General features: G+C 48.0%; 1 protein-coding gene across 2 annotated transcripts in view; it reads right to left on the reverse strand.

Moving 5' to 3' along the window:
- TLX1 (T cell leukemia homeobox 1) overlaps positions 1–1,045 on the reverse strand; it is a 29,025-nt gene extending 27,980 nt beyond the window's left edge. For both annotated transcript variants that reach the window (XM_078643638.1, XM_078643639.1), the window contains exon 1: positions 355–1,045. In XM_078643638.1, coding sequence (XP_078499764.1) covers positions 355–805 — 451 coding nt within the window. In that variant the 5' untranslated portion in view covers positions 806–1,045. The remainder of the gene's footprint in view (positions 1–354) is intronic.
- Between the last annotated feature and the right edge of the window lie 21,409 nt (positions 1,046–22,454).

Here is a 22,454-nt window from a genome sequence, read left to right on the forward strand (position 1 = left end):
CCAGAATAAATACAAACAATACCAACAATGAACTGAAATAAACTGAGCACTAAAACTCTGCTTCGGAGGGGCAACAGGCAGGGAGACAGACATGCCACACTTGTATTTTGCAGACACACGCGCACAAAGTTTTGCGAACTTTCACACGGATTCTCCGTCACAGAGCACGTGTGTCTTGCATTTTGGGCCATGCCATTGAAGGGGGCTCCTTCTGGTTTGATTGTAAATACAGAGGGGGCGCGGGTGCCCGTGTTAGTGGTCTGGGCGCAGCTGAGAGCAGGGGGCGGCGGTGGGTTAGGGCACGGTGCAGGGGCGCAGGCACTCATGCAGGCAGTGCCAGGCGCGGGCACTCACCCGTGAACCTGTCCTTGGTGTAGCGCCGGTTGCTCTCCATCCAGGGGAAGGTCAGGCCCGTCAGGTTGCTCATGCCGCCCGCGCCGGACACGTTGGCCATGCCGGTGGACATGGGCGGGTGCCCCCCTCCGCCCAGGGGCGGCCGGTGCGCCGGCACCCGGATGACCCCGGCCGAGCTGAGCCCCATGTTGTAGGAGCCGGGCAGCGAGGCCATGCTGCAGGCGCTGTTGTAGCCGGGGCCGGCGCCCCCGCCGCCCCCGCCGCTGTAGCTCCCTGTCATGGTGTTGTAGGCGCTGCTCACTATGCAGCCCAGGCCGTAGTCCGAGTCCTGCAGGCGGGAGCCCGAGATCATGCAGCTGCCCTGGTCCGGGGAGTTCAGGATCTGGTCGATGCCGAAGCTGATGGGCTCGGGGTGCCCCTGGTGCATGTGGTGGGCGCCCATGAGATCCATGCCTGTCCGCGCCCCTCCCGCGAGCCCCCAGCCCGCTCCGTGCCACAGGTACCAGCCTCAGCCTGCCCCCGGTGCCCGCAGCGTGGGATCTGCACAGCACCGCCTCCACCTGCGGCAGCTCTCCCTGCGCTCCGGGTACAGACCGGCCGCCGGAGCCCTCGGTGCGCGGCTCCACCACAGGCCGGGCCAGGTCCCTCTGCCTTCGGATCCAACGGGAGCATCAATCCTGGTGCCAGGGAGCCCGGGCGAAATGTAGCCCCTGCCCCGGGCCCTGCCTCTCCATTGGCTGGAGGAGGGAAGAGGCTCGCTGAGTGACAGCCAGAGGGAGAGAAGGGGGTGTGGCTCTGGCAGCCCAACCCAGCGACCTGCCGGGACTCGGCCTTATAAAGTCAAGACAGAAGCCGGCGAAGGTCGGTGAAAGAGAGGGGCGCTTTATATAGCGGCCGGGGACCTTCACAGCGCGCAGAACACGGGCCCTGCGAAGGGCAAGCGAGTCAATGACCGAGTCAATGTCCGAGCACACAGGAATCAGGAGCACACAGGAATCAGGGATCCTAGCTCTCAACAGCACAAAGGAATAAGTGACTCTAGCACTCAACAGCACACAGGAATCAGTGACCCTAGCTCTCGACAGCAAAGAGGAATCAGTCACCATAACTATCAGTAGCACACAGGAATCAGTTACAGTCGCTCTCAACACCAGCACATTCAGTAACCATAGCTCTCAAATCACACAGGAATCAATGACTTTAGCCCTCAACAGCTCACAGGAATCAGTGGGTATAGCAATCAATAGCACACAGGAATCAGTGACTTTAACTGTCAGTAGTACGCAGCCACCATGTATAGTAGCTCCCAGCAGCACACTCATTAACCGTAGCTCTCAAAAGCACACAGGAATCACTGACTCAAGCCCTCAACAGCACACTGGAATCAGTGAGTGAAGTAGTTTGAGGACACAGTGGTCAGTGATGCAAGCCCACCAGGGGCATGCAGGAGTCAGTGACCCATTTCTTTTAGAGGAAAGTTTGTGTCAGTGGACCAGGCGACCCACAGAGCACACACGAGTCAGTGATTAAAATATGGGTGCCAGGATTACTAAAAAGTGGTGGGCCTAGGTCCCATGACCCCGTTTTTAACACACACTGAGATGATTTTCAGGTAGAATGAGGGAGAGCTGGCAAACTCTGCCTATTCCTTGGGTAGTGTTAGAAAGTCGAAGCACTGCTGTTGTCTCCTGTTTGTATAGTCATGTCTGTTATTGAACAGTTGTAAAATCATTTCAACTACACTTTGTAAAAGTCAAAGCAAATGGCATTGTCAGGGCTTATTTTCATACACTATGTAAACGAAACGGGGTGATTCTGTATACGAGATGGACAGTTTCATTTGGTTTAAAATACAGAACAAGTAGTGGCAGTACTATATGTTTACTAGATCGCTTTAAAAAATAAAATAAAAAATACGTTCCAAGTGACATTATACCTTGCATGATACCTTCAGGTGGTCCTGAGGTTTTAGCCAGCCTTTTTTCATGTTGGGATTTTCAGACCCTACTTACAATGTTGAAAAGCTATGATTTACCTAATGCAGCATTTGGTGTCCTAAAAGGCTCAGGTGGCTGAAATTGGCATGCATGAAATTTGTACCCTGCTACACGCTGAAAATAAAACCTCACTCTTGTCTTGTAGGTACCTGAGTAGAGCTCACACTGGGAGTGAATTTACCAGGCCACATCTGAAATATTGCTGGGGCTAGAGCCTCATTGCCCAACAAAATTTAGCACCCGTGGACCCAGGAACACCACAGGGCACAGTTCATAGCAGTCAGTAAGCCAGAACTTCTACCGGACATTGGACTAGCAGGAATCAGTCATCAATGTCTAGGAATCAGTGACAAGAACATTTCACAGGCCACAGAACAATGATGCTACACATCATGCAGGTGTCAGTGATCTCTGCCTTCCACATGGAACGCAGAAGCCAGTGACTCATGACCCTCATAGGGCACAGCACACAGGAGCCGTACACTCAGATCCTCAATATGTCAAAGAAACAGGAGCCAGTGACGCATGACATCCAAAGCACACATTACTCAGTGACCCAAGCCTTCCACTGCGTATAGCCTAAATGACCAAGGAACACACGCCACGCTCAGCACACAAAAGTGAGTAACCCCTGTTTAGATAGCCGTCACAGCAATAGAAATCAGTGACCTGAGCCTTGCATAGTGCACAGCATAAGGAAATTAGTGACCCAAACCCTCTACATCACACAGAAACCAGTGACTGAAGCTTGCTTACACATAGCACATAGGAGTAGTAACCCAAACAATCTGCGCAAAACATACAGAAGTCAGTGACACAAACCATACCAGAGGGCTTAGCAGGGAGGATCAGTGACCCAAGGTGTCTTCGGTCCATAAGAATCAGTGACTAAGCCCTCCGTAGTACACAACACACAGGAGCCAGTGACGCAAGCTCCCTACTGTGCATTAACCCACTGGAGTCAGTGACCCAAACCCTTAACAGCGCATAGTAATGCAAATCAGTCATACTAGCTGTTTACAGCACAAACCACGTAGGGAACTGTGTCTGTGTGAACTGGTTGAGGGATCCCAGGGGATTCAGGGGTTACTGGGCTCCAAGTGTGGGTTGCACACTTTTTAACTAAACCTGTGCACTCAACATTCCCTTATAATTCTTTTGCACACTGAACCTCCAGGCTCCTTTAAAACAAAAAAAAAGAAATGGCATTAACCTGGTCCCTGTCCAGAGGAGACCCTCTAAGCACGTAGTGTTGAACACATCAACAACAGTGCATTATTTGAGCTGGTGGTTGCAAGTGGAACCACCAGCACTCATTTTTTGAAAACCAGAACTGGAAAGGCGGAGGTAGGAAAAGAAGGAAAAACGTCACAAAGAAGGATAGCAGGGACCTGTGTTGTATGTTGTTTTAGATTCCGAATAGATTTTCCCAATACATGCCCTTATATAGGTACAATTCACGTTGCCCTTATATAGGCATAGAAATTAAGCGCTTATTTAGGCATAGCCCATGCAACACAAATACAGGCATGGCTACTTCCATCCGTTCACCAAACGTCACAACGATTTCTTGGAAAACCAGCTTAAGCCGTTAGGGACTTCCCCTTGCTTGAATATTGATTTCTCCAAGAACTCAGTTAGTTTTGCAATGAGCATCTATTCCTTAGGGGTTCATTCATGACGTTCATATGCCAGACTTTACGTCAAACATGGCATTCCTAAACACCTTCAAGGTTTAAATATACCTTCACTTGCTATGGCAAAGCGCAGTGGTTCGGAGCAGTTCGACAACCTACTTGCCCGACGCAGCTCGCTACAGCAAGTGCCGAAGGAAGCTGACTCTCCAGCTGACGCACTGATCAGGAAGATGCCCTCCTCTCCTGAGAAATCCAGCTACAGTGTTTCTGACTCCTCTTGCGGGGTGTTGGAAAATCGAGTCCCGAGACAGAGATACCAGACCTCCTTCATTCTAAGGTATGGAGCTGATAACCTAGATAAACCATTGGTAGATTCTTGGCAAAAACTAAACCTATGCTAAAGACCATACTTACTTCTTCCCTCGTACTAGACCTAGGTTAGGTACATTGGGGTAGGCGTATTTTAGAAGCACCAGTTGGGTATTTTATGTGTCATTCATGTATGTATTTTTATATGGCTTAGAAACCATACAATGCTATTACAGTATTATTTTATAATACTGTTCTTGCTGTACGCATTATTCTTTGCAGTCTGTCTAACGATTGTAGCAGTTTACCTCTCTTGCATGAGAAAGAAGACTGTTCAATAAACCTTTTATTGAAAATGCCCGTCTCACTATTTCTCGGCAAACTCCGTAGAAACGAAGTATGCACGATTGACTGAGTGAAATACTTATCTATTGTTTTTACGACTCTGAAGATAGTTATTCCAGTCCTAGGGAAACAAAGTTGTCATGTTGATGCGGTTGTCAGAAACTAATCCCTTCTTGTCTATTCAAGAAAGTTTCTAGTGATCTCTGAGCTAGCTGGCACTCACAATTAAGTTTAGTATATACAATAGAGACCTACTGACCTAAGTCCTACATTGAGTTTAGTATATACAATAGAGACCTACTGACCTAAGTCCTACATCAAATCTATAGGATACATTATTCTAATGCGCAGAGCCTATTGGGAATATAGGAACTACAGTACATGGCGCCCAACGTTTGGTAAGGCACTAATTTAACGCTAGATACTAAGGTAACTCAGTCGTGCTTTTCTCAGAGACCCCTTTTTCCTTAATACTCCAATAGACGTCTGGAGTGGGTAAAGGGATAATATCCGCCATAGCTGAGTAGGACGAAAATCCTATGTATTAGCTTTTTGGTTTGTTCAAAGTTGAAGGATACAGCGTTCCAAAATATTGTGCACCTTATCTTAGTTTCCTTGAAACTTGCTCTGCAAACTTTCAGTCAACAAAAATGTTGATTAATGGCAACAACACTGAGAACGGTGGAGCTGCGGATGATCCAGCAGCTTTCAACACAACAGGTTTTAATGAAACCGACGAGGATGCTTTATGCATTCCTATAAGTTTAAGGAAAGCCATCACTATAAAACGTATAAAAAATGGCCTAACACCGAGCGGTATTAGGGTAGTTTTTGTGATAGAGGCACATGAATATCATCAGACAGAGGTATTCTATTCATGGATAATCTTCCATGAAGCAAATCCAGTAACAAATGTGTTTCACTTCTACAAAGAAGATGAACCACCAACGGAATACATTTCTTTCGAGGATATTGAAATTCCACTAACTTACCAGGAGCATGCGCTCTGGTTTAAAGGCGCCCTAAAACATAAATCACATTACCAGGCTCGGTCCACTAGGTAGACCAGGAGCAACATGGCCGGTTTTAGCAAGCTATACTCCACATCCTGAAATTAATGAAATGACAGATGTGGAACTATGAGCTTAACTCAAAGAGCTAATCAAAATCTATAGACAATTGGTTCAATATGTCATGCAGACTCTTACAGTCCAACCAGCAATAATGATTCCACAGCATCCCCCCACCAGGGGAACACAAATAAAATTACACCACAGACTCTAAATTCGGTCGTTGGTAAATTACCCGCAAAACGGGAACAAATTCCATTCTGGATAGCTCAAAAATGACTTAAATCGAGGCAGTATTTCCTAATACTACCCCTCATGAGAAACCCAGAATTTTAACAATCTGTTTACCAATGGGGATCGCACCACATCTGGAGGACTGCGACACTTGGAGTACAGTCTTTGCTGCAATTTACACTAAACCAGGAAACCAGGAAACAGATTCAATGAAGCGCGGCCCACCTCAATAGCGCCCGATTCTGGGCTGCTTCCCCAGGCTATCAATTTCTTAGCCCTTGCCCGTGCCGATCGGGGTAACCTTTTTCCTCCCCCCCCCGGCATTAGAGGCTTATAATGTTAAAGGCAAATATAAATGTCCTGATGATGGTCCCCATGACTAAGTAGTGGGACCAAAACGCCGTCGACTCATTGTACACCATATACAAATGCTTGATTTATATGTTATATGTAATGGTGTTTAACTGATATTTCTGTACACTCAATACTTTACAGAAATCGCTGCTTTTGCCTTGAAAAGCCCTGCTCTTTTCCTCTGTTTACCTTTTGTACTGATCTGACTGTGTTTGGGTACAGGCTTGTGCCCCACACTGGTGATTTGTTGAAGGTATTCCTGTGTATGAAATATTTCAATTGATTAAAAAATTGAAGACCTCTGTCCGGCTGGACATGTCGCCCCAAATATAGAACTGATTCAGTCTATATTCATTGCTTTGCATATAATTCTTTTGCATGGACCGTTGTTGTTTCACAAAAAGAAAAACGCAATTTACACTAAAAACACATGGTGTTCCATCTATGGCGGTAATACCAGACGTCCTGAAACAAGTTCAAAATGAATACGGGGCAGAGTCTGCTTTAAATCTAGGTATGAAATTACGGAAAGATTTCAAACAGGTCTCAACAATAATATTCGCTCATTTTAAAGGTGAAGCAGCACCCGTGACGATCCGCCAAAAGTTAAGGGAATTTGATGTAACTGAGCTACTACAAGAACTGGCCAGAATAATTGAAAAATCCTATGAAGAATTAGGCAGAGACAGCTTGGGTGGAAAACCAGTTAAACCCCAATTGTCAGAAAGTCCTGAAAAGGTCTTTACTAAAAACACTCCTACTCCTATTAAAAAGAAGTGGGAAAATAGCAAACAAACTTCTAAAGAGAAGCATTCTCTATCCCGATGTAGGTCTCCTCAAAAGGAGCCCTCTGAAAGGAGGTATAACCTCAGGAATAGGGATAATTTGAGAAAACCTGATAGATATCAAGATACTGCTACACGTTCCTCTCGTACCTTTCAGACTGTCAGAGAAATCCGAAAGAAGAGGACAGTCAGAACACAAGGAAGAACGGATGAAGTCCAAAGATGATCAACATGTTCAGAAAAACAAGAAACCTCAATTTACCAAAAAGAAAGTAGCAGGTCTAAGAATCTGACATTCCGAGGATCTTGAGGACACAACTCAATAACGGGGAATGGGCTCGGACAATGTTGGACAGTGCAGCAGAAGTAACCATAGCTCGCAAGAACTTGAAGGATCACCTGGAGACAGTGGAGTTGAATTAATTCATTCAAGTTGAAACTGCAGATACCAGGGTTAGTTGTCCACATAAGTTATATGAAATAACACTCCGGATGGAGGGGGACATACCAAGAAAAGTGAGAGCACTCTTTTGGGAGCGACTTTCTAAGGGTTATGACATTCTTCTAGCTGAACAAGACTGGCCACCACAATTTGTCAGGGAGTGTCCACATGGCGAAGACATCATTATGCCAGCCTTCTCCAACCATATTCCAATTCATTTAAAATATACTTACGCCAGGAAATGGCAGTGGCCCAGGCACCTACATTATATAAAAATCATGTAGGACGGGATGAGGATTCTCCTCCCCATAAAATCCAGTTAAAAAAATCAACTAACTGCACAAAGGTAGTACCCAGTTAAGCAAGAAGCTAAAAAACCGGTCAGGGAGATATTAGATCAACTTGAATACCAAGGGGTGATTGAAACATGCACCTCGTCGATGAACAATCCTTTGTTTCCTGTCTCCAAACCGGACAATACATATCGTCTAGTATTGGATTACAGACATTTAAACTCTTGTTGCAAAACATTTGCAGTACAAAATGCACATAGTGCAGCATTAATGAATAACATTGTGCGTAAAAAGTATAAAACCACATTAGATATTTCTAACGTGTTTTTCTGTCAAAACATTGCACCATAAATTAGGTATTTGACTGCTTTCTCAATTATGGGGACACAGTGTCAGAACCGCAAAACCCGGTGCCAGCATTTGCGGAGTATATTCATTGAAAATGGGTCAGGAAGGAGGAGCTTCGCGCGCACCCAAGATGGTCACGTGAGCACAGGGCTCCCGGACCCTCGCCACCTCCATCGACTATCCTGTACTTTATCCTGGTTCAGACGACGGGTGTTTATTGCCACAGTTCTACTGCTCATTTATTTGTTTCAACAAACTTTTTTGGACTTCGGGGTCCAGAGCTACAGACTGTCGCAGTTTTCTGGCCTGCTCCATGGTGACGCCCCGCGCTATCTTGTCTCGCTTGCCGTTCAGTAAGTGAACAACAACGGACAGCCAGACTTGCGTGGGCTGGCGATCGCTTTCGGTTTCTGTCCGGAGCTTAACCTGACTTTGTCGGCTCCGTGGGCGGCCGGACACTCCTACACCCTTGGTCTCTCCGTTCCTACTGCCGATCTGTAGCGGTTTCCAGATCTGAGACTGGCACCACCTTCGCCCTTTTGGTCCTACATTCGCCACCGCAGTCACCATTTTTACCCGTCAACAGGCGACCCGTACGGGTCCAGGATCCAAGATGGCCACCAAGCCTGAGGGTGGGAAGCGCGGGCCTAAACCGGGCGTTCGAGGGAGTGCTCTGCAAACGAACATTATGGACCGGTACACTCAAGCTAAGGGATCGCCGGGAGCAGCAGCTAAAACCTCGACGACAATGCCGGAGGACTCATCGATTGAGGACGAGCCCTCGCTGCGAGATCTCATGGGCGCCATCACTGGTATGAAGGCCTCATTGGGGCAACAATATGAGGCCTTGACTCTCAAACTGGATACGGTGGCGATTGATGTCAATCTGGTCAGGGCGGACTTGGCGAAGACAAACGAAAAGGTCAAATCCTTGGATCTTAAGACCTCTAGCCTGGTCACCGACGTCTCTGACTTGCAGGCTGAAGTCAGGAATCTGAGGAAAGCTAATGATTATTACTCTGGGCGCCTAGAGGACCATGAAAGCCGTGCCAGGCGCAATAACATCCGCCTGATTGGGGTCCCGGAATCATCGACTGCTGCCTCGACGGACCTATTGGTGGAAGACCTGGTGCTGAATCACCTGGCGCCCAAGGGTCTCAGCAAGTTTTTCGCTGTCGAACGTGCACATAGGATCCCCGGCGGCACACCTAAATCGGGTGCTAACCCTCGACCTATCATTGCGAGGATTTTTCATTTCCGGGACAGAGACGCTATCCTGCAGGCTTCGCGGCAGTCTGGTCCCATTGCCTTTGAGAACTCTACTGTCAGCTTCTATCCGGACTTTACACAACAGGTCCAGAAACAGAGGCTGGGGTTTCAGGGGGTCAAGAAGAGACTCCGGGAAAGGTCTATGAAGTATGCCATGCTCTTTCCGGCCCGTCTGCGGGTGGTACATAAGGATCGTACTTTTTTCTTCGACCATCCTGGGGTTGTGAGTGACTGGCTTGACACGCTGCCTACGGATCGTGAACCTTTTGAGGACTCTGGCAAGTCGGATCGGGCGGAAGGTGGCCCGACGGAGCAAGAGTAACTGTTGACTTCGACCCCATACCCTTCCCGTTGGCTTTGAACTGTGCTATGCTGTGTTCTTAATGTTTGCAAGTAATAGTCTTTTTGGGGGTGGGTGGGGGGTGAACGGGTCCTTTCTCCTCCTGGGTTTTCTTTTCGTAGATTAGTTGGGTGGTTGGGCGACAGGCACACTGCGAGTTTATGGGGCTCTTTGGTCTTCAGCAGGGGTGCGGGGTGGGGGGTATAGTTGTTTTGACATTGTTGGGGGGGCTGGGTTGTTTGTTTGAATTTTCTTGTTACTTGCAAGGCGAAGGAAAGGCGCACTCCTGTTTTTTGCAGGTGCTCTGGGTGTGGGGCCGGGGAGGGGCTGGGCACGGGGATGGGGGGTAGGGGACTTCGGTTATTGTGTTGGAACGTGAACGGGTTGGGGGATGGGATTAAGAGGAGGGTGGTGTTGCAATTGCTGAAACGTTTGACTCCAGATGTTGTCTTACTGCAGGAGACTCATTTGCTCGGCAACAAGTGCTACGCTTTGAATAGGCGTGGTTATCGCCTTGTGGCGCACTCGGGTTTCACTTCGGGCTCTAGGGGGGCGGGCATTCTGGTTTGGGCCTCCCTCCCCTTGGCCATTGATGATGTCATTTTGGATGATAAGGGACGATACGCCGCCATTGTGGGGCGCTGGGAGGGGAAGGTTCTTATTCTGATTTCTGTGTACGTGCCCCCGGGCCTCCAGGCCACCACCTTTGCTGATCTGAGTGGACTTATCCTGGGCCTCCCCGAGGGTCTGCTTTTGGTTGGGGGTGACTTTAATGCGGTGGTCTCGGGAATGCATGATCGTCACCCTCCCAGGGAACTGCCGAGGGCCCAGACTTGGTTGAGCGACTTCCTGGAGACGTTGGGGCTCACTGATTGCTGGCGGTTGCTTCACCCGGGACAGTTGCAATATACCTATCATTCTGGTGCTCATGGTAGTCTCTCGAGGTTAGATCACGTTTTACTGCCCTCGGCCCATGCATCCCTCATACGGGAAGTTAAACATCTGGCACGGGGTATTTCGGACCATTCTCCGCTTTGGCTGGTGGTTGATGCACGGCAGGGTTTGGCGGGCCGAGTGGCCCCGATCAACCCCTGGTATTTGAAGGACCCCAGGGTCAGGGATGAGCTGGTTAAAGCACACGATTGTTATTTTGAGGAAAACGTGGGCTCTGTTTCCTCCCCTGGTGTACTTTGGGAAGCTTACAAGACTGTCATTCGTGGCCAGGCCCTCTCATTGATTGGTAGCGTGAAGTTGGCCAACCGTGCTGAGACGGTTCGACTTGAGGGGGAGGTCACGGCCCTGGAGGAGGGCTTGGAATCTGGGGTTACCGCTGAGGGGTTACATCTACTGGAGTTGAAACAACATGAATACAGAGCTCTGGTCACTGAAGCTGCTAAGGAAATGGGGAGGGAACAGCAGGGACGCCTGTATGATGTGGGTGATAAGGCTGGGAAACTGCTTGCTTGGTTGGATAAGAGGGAAAGTGCGAGTCGTGTCATCCCTGTGATTGTTGCGGAGAATGGAGAGTGTTGTACGGACCCTGTTGATATTGACGCATGTTTTGCCGATTATTTCCGCGAGGTGTACTCCCAGGTGTCTGATCGATCGGAGCAGGACTCCCACCTGTTATTGCGTGATATTGCACTTCCCCGATTGTCTGATATTGATAGGGATGCTCTGGATGCTCCGCCTACTGTGGACGAGATTGCCGCTGCTGTCCGTTCGGTCCGATCCGGCAAGGCCTCGGGCCCTAATGGGCTCCCCATTGAGCTATATAAACTGCGCCCGGATTCGCTAGCTCCTCATTTGCGCTCTATGTTTCTTGAGTCTTTGGAGGTGGGGTTTCTCCCGCCAGACCAGAGACTGGCCACTATTGTTGTCATCCACAAGGATGGTAAACCTCGGGATCGCTGCGCCTCTTTTCGACCCATTTCATTGATTAATGCGGAACCTAAAATCTTGGCCAAGCTGCTGGCGACACGTTTGGCGACCGTTATTGGGGACCTGGTTCACCCTGATCAATCCGGCTTTATACCGCATCGTAACACGGCGCTTAACCTCCGAAGGTTGCATGGAGTTCTGGCACGGGCCGAGACGCTGCGTGAGCCCGCCATCTTGGCGTCCTTGGACGCTACGATGGCGTTTGATACAATAGAATGGCCGTATTTGTGGGCGGTTCTTGCTAAGTTTGGTTTCGGTTCGGACTATGTTCGGTGGGTCAAATTGCTTTACGCCGGTCCCATGGCCCAGGTGGTGGTCAATGGTCGGGTCTCTGCGCCCTTTGCACTGAGCAGAGGGACGCGACAGGGCTGTCCCCTGTCCCCCTTGTTGTTTGCTCTTGCCTTGGAACCGCTGGCGGCCTGGTTGCGGTGGGAACCGTCCCTGAAGGGCATTAGATGGAATTCGGAGTTTGAGGACCGTGTATCCCTCTACGCTGATGATATTCTGCTTTATCTTACATCACCCCGTAAATCCCTCATTGTACTGTTTGATGTCTTAACGTCCTTCCGCAAAAACTCAGGTCTTGTAATCAACTGGTCGAAGTCCTGTGTATACGTCCTGTCGGGTACCGCCCCCCTTCTGCCAAGCGGCTGTCCTATCGCGATTGTAGAAGATGGATTTAAATATCTAGGCATTTTTATCTCGCTGAGCCCTGCACTGCGGTTCGACCGTAATTTACTGCCCCCTCTTCAGCGCCTTCGGGCAGATGTGGTCGCCTGGGGGAAACTTCCTCTCTCTCCCCTGGGTAGAGCGGCATTGTTTAAGATGATGTCACTGCCCCTCTTCCTCTACGCATTGCAAAACACACTTGACGTTGTCCCGGCTACATATTTCCGTGAGGTCGAGAGTTTACAGAGACGACTGGTGTGGGGGGGTAGGCCCCGGATTGCCATTGCTAAATTGTCGCTCCCGTGGTACGACGGTGGAATTGCTTTGCCTGATATCCGTCGCTATTATTGGGCGTCTCAACTGGGGGCAATAAATCATTGCATGTATGGCCCTTTGCCAAATCCGGCCTTCGCGATGGACAAATGGTTGTTACCGGGGGGCGACTACAATAGAGCCCTCTACTCGAAACTCACCCCTCACAACGTGACGGGCCCCACTAGGACGGCCGTCCAGGTATGGCGACATGCTTCCATGGCGCTTGGGTGGACTGATAAATTGACTCGTGCCACCCCCCTGTACGCATCTGATAGACTTGGCTCACTTTGGCAGTCCCGGGGGTTTGATAGGTGGGACTTGATTGGTATCAGCAGGATTGATGATGTTTGGACTAAGGGGAGAATGAAGACGTTTGAGGAATTGAAAACCGAGTACGCTTTGAGCGATCGCGAATTCTTTCGCTATGCACAGATCCGCCACGCGGTGCTCTCGGTCTTCCCCTCGGGTGTGGAGATTCCGGAGTCGTCCCCGCTTGAGGACAGGGTACTGGATGGACATGTTCCTGATAGTACGATTTCGCTTATTTATAAAAAATTAATCAACTCCAGGTCTGATCTCCTGTTTCGACTTCGAGAGGTCTGGACTGGTGATGGGCTGGAGCTGGACGATGAGGAGTGGCAGGCGGCGATCTCCTCCCCTAAAGAGGTGGCCATCCAGGCGCGCCTTAGATTTGTGCAACATAAAATCCTGCATAGAGTGTATGTCACTGGTCCCCGTTTGGTGCATATGGGCTTCTCTGTGGATGGTTTGTGTCGGCGTGGCTGTGGTCTCCTGGGCACCTTTTTACATATCATCTGGGAGTGCCCTGAGATAGTGCGATTCTGGACCCGTGTGCACGAGGTGATGAGTGAGGTTACCGGGGTGCGATCGATGCCGGAAGCTAGGAGATGCCTGCTGAACGTGTGGGAACCGAATGATTACTCGTGTCGCAGCTTCGGTGGGTGACCTTGGGCAACATGATTGCCAAAAGAGACATTGCACAATTGTGGGGCGCTCAGGGCCCGCCCGGACTTCAGAAATGGAAACAAAACATGGACTGGTGCATGTTCAGAGAAAAAACTGTGTATATTTCTCGTGGTACCCCCCGGAAATGGGGAAAGATATGGACTCAGTGGAACGCTTATCATGGTGATATATGTGCCCCTCCTCTTCCTGACCCTGATGTTGCACCTATGTCCCCGTAACCCGAGGGTTCCTCCACACACTATTGTATACTGTTTGCAATTTGTTTCTTCTGCCCCCCCCCACTGTGCAACTCTTTCTCGATAGAACGAACGCTCATTGGATTGTCCTTCCCGATCCAACACCATGTAATGCAACGTTGTGTATATTGATGTCTCTTTTTCTTCCTCCTTGCAAGTTGTTTGTGTTTGTGTTATAAAATCAATAAAAAGTTTTCACAAAAAAAAAAGAAAATGGGTCAGGAGTTCCCTGGTTGCAGTACTTGGACAGAACTGATCCGCTGTTGGAGACATAAGATGGCCGCCAAAGTAGAACTGGAGGTGGGCGGTCTAGTCTCTGAGCTCACAGCTGCATGAGAATTGAGGTGCTGCGTGAGCGCTTTTGAAACAACGCACTTCACAGAAGTTTCCCGCTTGGAAGGTCGTTTGAAGATAGCGCCCAGCTCCCTTAGAGTTCTTAGTCATGTAGATAGTTTATTCCTTATCCCTTGGTATCTGGAGAGCAGAAGAACAAGATTTACAGCGTAAGTCGGCGCCTGAGCCTAGTGCGAGTTACATACCAGAGTTTGAAAAGACAGAGTTGTCAAAGAGTGAAGTACGAGTTTCGTCAGCTGAGAAGAGCAGTGGAGCACACGTTTCGTCATTTGGGAGAACAGCGGAATATAAGCTAAGTGAAAGTAGTCACGGAGTTAAGAATTGAGTTGTGAATACTCACCGGATGTAGAGCAGCTGTTTATTCATATTAAGTGACTCTAGAGAAAGAGAAAGAGAGAAAAGACGTAGTAACTTTAGATTAATTAGAGACCACAGAATGCAAAATCAAATGCTAAAAGTAAATATGTAAATACTCACCAGAACTGCAGTCGAGTTTATTCAGGAAGCCTGCAAGAGAAAAAGACAGTGTTAAGAAGTGATGGCGCATTAAATAGACAGCACTTTAAAAAGAAGAGAGAATCACAGAAAACCAATTAAAGAAGTACTCCTCAGTTAGTGAAGGAAGTGCACTTACAATTTAATACAGTAAGGACTAGTTGGGATAAGGCAGACTTTAGAAACTGATGCTTGTTTTCTTCTACTAGTAACAACTAACTGGCGAGGAAGACAGAATATCACTAAAAGACAGAATAGAAGCAAGGTCTAGGAGAATTAGGGTGGGTGAGATATACAGCAGAGTAATTCTAGAGTAGAGTAGAGGTGAAGATAGTAATGGTGTATTAATTTTCAGGTTCCACTAAAAGAACAGAGGACGTCTGAAGATAGCTGACAGAAGGAGCTGTTTCTGGACCAGTCTCTTCTTTGTTTATTATTTTATCCAATTCCCCTACCCCCGAGGTTCTGAGTAAAGACCTCCTAGCATTGCCAAGTGGGATTTGGGACCTAGCATCTCTGTTCCCGTGCAAGAACTAGTAAGCCGTTTAAGTATAACAGCTTGAGTCCTGACACACAGCGTCACTTCTGTCGTCTCCCACAGGGATTCAAGAATAGTCCTAGGTTATTTTCAACGAGGGTAACAGAGTTACTACAAACTTATGATGATGAAGAGTTATCATATGTTGATGACATCTATCTAACAGACGATGACTTGGATAGGCACAGAGTGAATACAACTATACTTGGAATTGCCTCTGAGGGTTACAAATTCAATAAAAAAAATCTAGAATTGCCCATCTAAACTTCGTTTTTCTAGTGTGAAACCTGGGCCGATAATCGTGAACATTACCTGCGCCGTCTTGCTCGATGATCCCTTTTTGCGCACACATAGGCCGCAGCAATTTTGATCGACCGCGACCATTTTGTGTTCTGTTGTTCACCCTTCTTTCACCTGCACTTCCACAAGTATCTGTATAACCTTCTGGCCGACTTGGTATGTGTGCTAAGGGTCAAAATCTAGCGGACAAGCCCACGTTTGATGTTAGCTTAAGAACGACATTCTATTGCCGCCACAAACCTCTGCATTCCTTGTTCATCCCCATCCCTGTGCATGTAACCAAAGATGCGGATATCAAAAGGTCCCGCACTAACCTGGTTTATTGCACCCAAAAGAATGCACCTCCCGATGGACAATGGAACTTGTTTTCCTATCAACAGTAAAGGACGTTAAACCCTGACCAGTCTCACATGTTCCCGACCCTGAGGCAAAGGCCAGCTGCCTGATAAACATCATATCTCCGACTGTTTATGATTGGGAGGGTACAAACCAACTTGTCCGAAATGTATGGCATCTTGTCCGGGGCGGGGTACCAAGCCTACATGACACCGCTCATAAAGATTGTATTGTCGAAACACTGTATAAAAGTAGCCTGTTGGAGAGTTGAAGTTAGAACACCTCCCTGAGAGACATCCCGGTGTCTGCAGTAGACGTGCTCTCCTCTAGAGTAAATAAACCTCGTTCTTGCCTTCCAGTTTCCAGCGCCTGTCAATCAAAAGTGAATTAAAGGTGATAAGCCAAGCAGCTTCGGGGGTCTCAAAGGGGGCTGCTTTTCATCAATTGGCGTCCCAAGCGTGGGGCCCATCAGCGACTCGCTGGTCCAAGTAGGAGAGGTCCCAACGACGGAGTGAACAACTAACCGATTGGGGTTAACCTGCCTTGAGAGGACCCTCGTCTGGCTGCCGATCAACCTGAACTTCACCAGTTCCGAGCGGACCTCTCTCTCTCTCGAGTGACCTGCGGTCCTGACTGGGACCCTAAAGAATTGCCGTATGGATATCGGAATGAGAGGACAACCAGGCGCTGGAAGGGGAAGATGAAGAACTGTCCATACGGTCCGGGTAAGGTCATAAAATATGTCAAAATTGACTGTCTGATTGTATTGAAATTGTTTGGTCGAATACTAGTATTCCGTTCTTGAAGTTATTTGTAGTCATTGAGACATTCCCTGCTTGCAAACCACATAGAATAGGAATATTTCCCTCTTTGCAGGCAGTGAAGGGCAGGTAGTGCGGACCTTTGTCCACGACCTATTGAGATATTTATATTGAACGCTTGTATGTCATGCCTGCCTTCTCAAAATTGTTTGATTGTTTTGGACCGGACCATTTGTTAGAGGTCAGTCATCCAGCACCGCCGGAGGGCACCCCTAACAAGGACATGTAAGTTAAATATGGAGTAGCCATCGGTGCTTATAGCAAACTGTGGCACAAATACACTAGGAAGGACCGGGCAAATCAGTGGACACTGACGGGATCTTTTGTTCTCGCTAAAATAGAAATATTAGAAATAGCGCCCCACAGAAAGAAAGCTACGCCAGCCATGCTTGACAGCTTTGGCCTCTGGTGGAAAGAAGCAACTCTACGAAAGAAAAGAGACGAAGCCAGGCAGGATAAAGAGATGCGAAAGTCTGCTTACCAGACCTGTAAAAGGTTAGAAGATGAAATAAAGGAAAGGGAAAACGATAAAAATGAACAAGTATCAAAAATATCAGGCCAGTACCCTGTTAATGCCTTCAACTCTTTACCCCGAGGTACCGGCTAAACAGAGAATAAATGATGACCTTTTGTTAGGCACCTCGATCATCTACATGCCACCTCCTTATGTCCCTACTCATCCCGTAGTACAACGCCAAGAACAGCAAGGTACCAACAGAGACACCACAACCGTTTCCGCTCCAGTCGAGCCACTTGCACCAAGTGCCTCATCGACAAATGCATTAGTAGAAATAGGATCGATAGAAAAAGAGTCACCCAGGGTCCCACGACTAAGTAGGCACGAGCGGGCAAACATTGACAAGATAGTCAAAACCCTCGTGGAGAGAAGAGAAACGGAAGAGGATGTGACTGACATATGCAATTCATATGTCAAGCACCACAAACGATTCTTCATTGTGCGCTTCTGTTACTACGCACTTACTGCCTATGAAGAGAAATATCAGGATGTAGGGCCCGGGAGACTAATGACTCTTTACATAAAAGTTAACATCGGAGACGAAAATGACAACAATGTGGCAGAACTCTTTTCGTCCACGTTAGAAGTATTCCGCCACCTCTTAGAACAAGGGCAGATACATACAGACAGGACATCGAAGCTAGTAAAACCCCCAGTAGTGAAGCTAGATAACATGACGCCAATAAAGGAAACCGCCCCGTATTGGGTTCCCCCTAGGGGGCAAGAGACTAATGACAACATAAATCATCAAGACGCTAAAGGGAGGGTGGTCTACAATTGGGTGTATCAGCCATGGGACAGACAGGACATCCTGACGTTCCGTAAATCTCTGCCGGATTTACGAAAGAATCCCACCGCCTTTTACACAGAACTAGGTACCGCGTTGAGGTCCACAATAATGACACTTGCTGACATCGACTTGTTCTTTGGGTTATGTTTACCAGCCGATGTGTGGAAGCAGATTAGGAAGGTAGACCACACAGAATTGCTCGGTCATACCTGGGAACAACTCAGCACATTAGACAAACAGCGGAATCCTGGTAAAAAACCGGTTAAAGCTATATTGGACCTCCCTGACAAAATAGTGCAGAAGGTAAAAACACTGAAACCGGAGAAAAAGATAGACTGGTCCATAGTAACTGCGTGCCGCCAGAAACCACAAGAGGATGTCTCCGAGTATTTCTCAAGATTCAAAACAGTGTTCTCTGATTACAGTGGACAGGACATGTCCACTGCAACCGGACACCACTTGTTCGTGCAAAATTACATCAAAGGACTGCAACCGGAGGTATCCCAGAAATTACAGACTAGCGAAAGTAGTTGGGCAGCATCTAAACCGGCAGCCATTCTCTAAATGGCCCAGTACTATGAACATCAGAAAAACGAGAATGACAGAGCTACAGAAAGGAAAAAGAAGGACTTGAAGGAAAGAGTAATGATAGCTCAACTCCAAGAGGTGAATACAGGGAGGGAACAATAAAAGGGATGATACCAACAGAATGTCCCTAGAGTACACCCGCCTAGAAATGACTCGTTGACACCATATGTACGACGCCAGGACTTAGGACAGGATCAATGCCCATTTTGCAAGGATGATGGACATTGGAAATCCCAATGCCCGGCCTTATCAGGAGCTGGTAGGGGCAGAGGGGCAAGGGAAATAGCAAGTGAACAGAGAGGAAGAGGACGTGGGAGAGGGTATGCAAGTGAAGCAAGAGAAGAAAGGCCAGGAAGAGTGAATGCATTTGTCCATCTGAGACAGAACCAGTATCAACAGAAAGATTACGACAACGCGTATGAATTTGCATAGGACAGCCAGGGGCAAGGGAGGGATCCAGTCGAGCTCTATGTTGATCAGCAAGGCCCTTATGTTACCGCAACGGTCCTGGGCACAGAGTCGCCATTTTTGGTAGACACGGGAGCAACACGTAGTGCACTATCCAAACGACTGATTCCAAGGGCACCCTTGTCTGGCTCACATGTGACCTTAATAGGATTTGATGGTACGCCCTCCACCAACCCTTTGTCCAAACTGATTCCTTTCAACCTTGACAGCAATATCGTTGAAACAACATTTCTCCTCTCTTCCAACACCCCAGGCGCCATTATGGGTCTTGACCTTCTGAAGCACTTCTATGCGACAATCAGGTGCTCGCCAGACGGAGTGCGTGTCATCCTATATGACAACCACCAGCACCATGGAGATAGCCCTTCCCAGCACATGTATCTCATCTCTGAGACTGACACATCCCTACTGGACACTTTACCATCACACTTATGGGCTAGAGCTGATTCGCACGTAGGATGAATGATGATTGACCCAGTACACGTGACAATACGACAAGACGCAATTCTACCGAAGGTACCACAGTACAGAATCTCACCAGAGGGTGAGAAGGCACTGATGGACATCATACACTCTTTGATGGAGGCAGGGGTGGTAGAGGAAGTACTGAGCAATGTTTGCAACAGCCCCATACTACCGATAATAAAGAGACAGGGAGAGGGAGATGGAAAAGCCTACCGCTTCATCATTGACCTGCGGGAAGTAAACAAAATTGTAGTACCACAGTACCCAGTAGTTTCCGACATCACTACCATTCTGACCTTAATTCCCTCAACTGCTACCACCTTTACCATAATCGACCTCAAAAATGCGTTCTTCTCCATACCTATTCACAAAGACAGCCGCTATCTATTCGGATTTACCCTAAATTCTCGCTCATATAGATTTTGTAGAGCACCCCAGGGGTACACAGAGAGCCCGAGCATCTATAGCCAAGCGTTAAAAAGACAGTTGGATGCTATACAATTACCAGACGGCGTGACGCTAATACAATATGCAGATGACATCCTTCTAGCAGCAGACACTACACCATTAGCTGTCACAGCCACCATCAAACTGCTCCATTTTCTTGCCAAGAATGGTCACAAGGTCTCCCGAAAGAAATTACAATTTTGTAAATCACAAGTAACCTATCTAGGCCACCTCTTATCCAAAGAAGGAAGGAAACTCACACCCGACAGAATACAGACAATCCTAGACACTCCTGTCCCCAGAAGTCAGAAGCAGGTCCGTTCCTTGATAGGTCTCACCTCCTTTTGCCGACAGTGGCTGCCGAACTTCAGCCTCATCGTCAAACCCCTTCTCTCCCTCTTAGCTGAAGACATCCCCTCACCACTCCCCTGGACCCCTGAATGTCAAACTGCCGTTAAAGAACTACGTGATGCACTCTGTTCGGCCCCTGTCCTAGGAACCCCAGATTACTCCAAACCATTCTCCCTCTACACACACGAGCAGGAGGGATGTGCATTGTCTGTCCTAACGCAATCAATTGGTAACAAGCAGCGCCCTTGCGCATATTTCTCTGCCACCCTTGACCCAGTAGCCAGAGCTCAGCCAGCGTGTTTGCGTGCTGTAGCAGCCGCAGCAGTATCAATACGACAAAGCGAAGGAATAGTGCTCTCCAATCCAATCACTGTGTTAGTACCCCATGCGGTTGACACACTCCTGGACCAGACCAAGACCCAACATTTGGCTAGCGCCCGACTGACAGGATATGAGCTGCCCTTGCTAGCGCCACACATTACCCTGAAACGGTGCACCACCCTCAATCCGGCCACATTGTTACCACTACCCGAAAACGATCCTGGTGTGACTCCACCGCACAACTGTGTGACACTGACAGATGAACAGACAAAGAGTAGAGTAGACCTTAGAGACACTGCCTTCTTAGAACCAGACGGAGAACTGTGGGTGGACGGTTCCTGCATCAAACTCCCTGACGGCACCACCTCAGCCGCATACGCTGTCACCACAGCCTGAACCATTCTAGAGACAGTCCGCATTACTCAACGTTCTGCCCAGGCAGCGGAACTCATTGCCCTCACACGAGCTTGTATTTTAGCAGCAGGTACGACAGTCAACATATACACTGACAGTCAGTATGCCTTTGGGGTAGTTCACCATTTCGGGATCTTATGGAAGGAGAGAGGGTTCCTGACTTCACATGGTACACTCATCCTACATGGAGACTTAGTCTCCGCATTGACAGAAGCAGTCCTCCTCCACAAGAAGCTAGCGGTGATAAAATGCCAAATACATAAGAAAGTGACTGATCTTATTGGACAGGGAAACGCACTAGCTGACATTACTGCCCGAGCCACGGCAGAAGACAGGACTATGACATGAATGTATGTGACCAGGTCACAAGCCGAACAGTGGACGAATGCTAGAACCACTGTAAGAGACATACAGAGGACAGGCACGCAGGACGAACTGACTGAGTGGGAAAAGGTGGGACTGAAGGACGAGGAAGATTGCTGGAGAACTAAAGATGGGAATAAATGGCTGTTGCCCAATGCCTACTTCCTCCCCCATAATTGAACTGATCACCAGAGTGTGGCATAATGCCAAGATAGCCGAATCTGCCAAACGCCTAGTGCAACAATGTATAGTCTGCCTACAATACAACCCAGGGAAGGGGACCGTAGTACCACAGGGAGGGTTTGGAGTCCCTGACCACCCCTTTGAAGTCCTACAAATGGATTACATCCAGCTAGAACGGTGCCATGGTCTGAAATATGTCCTAGTGGTTGTGTGCGCTTTTAGAAAATGGGTGGAGGCATGCCCCACCCGCTACAATACCGCTTTAGCCACTGCAAAGTTATTGCTCAAAGAATTCTTCCCCCTCTATGGCCTTTGGATAATTTTATGGAGTGATACTGTAGTGAAGTTCCTATATTCCCAACAGGCTCTGCACATTGGAATAACATAAACGATAGTTTAGACGTAGGACTTAGGTCGACTAGGTCTTTATTGAATATGTTAGACTTAATTATGAATGCCAGCTAGCTCAGAGGTCACTAGAAACTTTCTCAAATTCACAAGAAGGGATTAGTTTCTGACAACCGCATAAACATGACAACTTTGCTCCCCTAGAACAAGGAGTATATCTCCAGAGTCACGGAAACAATAGATAGCTATTTTACTCAGTCAATCGTGCATGCTTAGTTTCACCAGAAGTGCAGAGAAACAGAGAGACGGGCGTTTTCAATAAAAGAGGTTATTTATTGAACCGTCTTCTTTCTCATGCAAGAGAAGTGAATTGCTACAATCGCAATACTTGTCATAAAGTAAAGTGCGTACAGTAAAAGGAATATTATAA

The sequence above is a fragment of the Lissotriton helveticus genome, chromosome 5_1 (assembly GCF_964261635.1).
Source record: "Lissotriton helveticus chromosome 5_1, aLisHel1.1, whole genome shotgun sequence".
NCBI classification, from domain to species: Eukaryota; Metazoa; Chordata; class Amphibia; order Caudata; family Salamandridae; genus Lissotriton; species Lissotriton helveticus.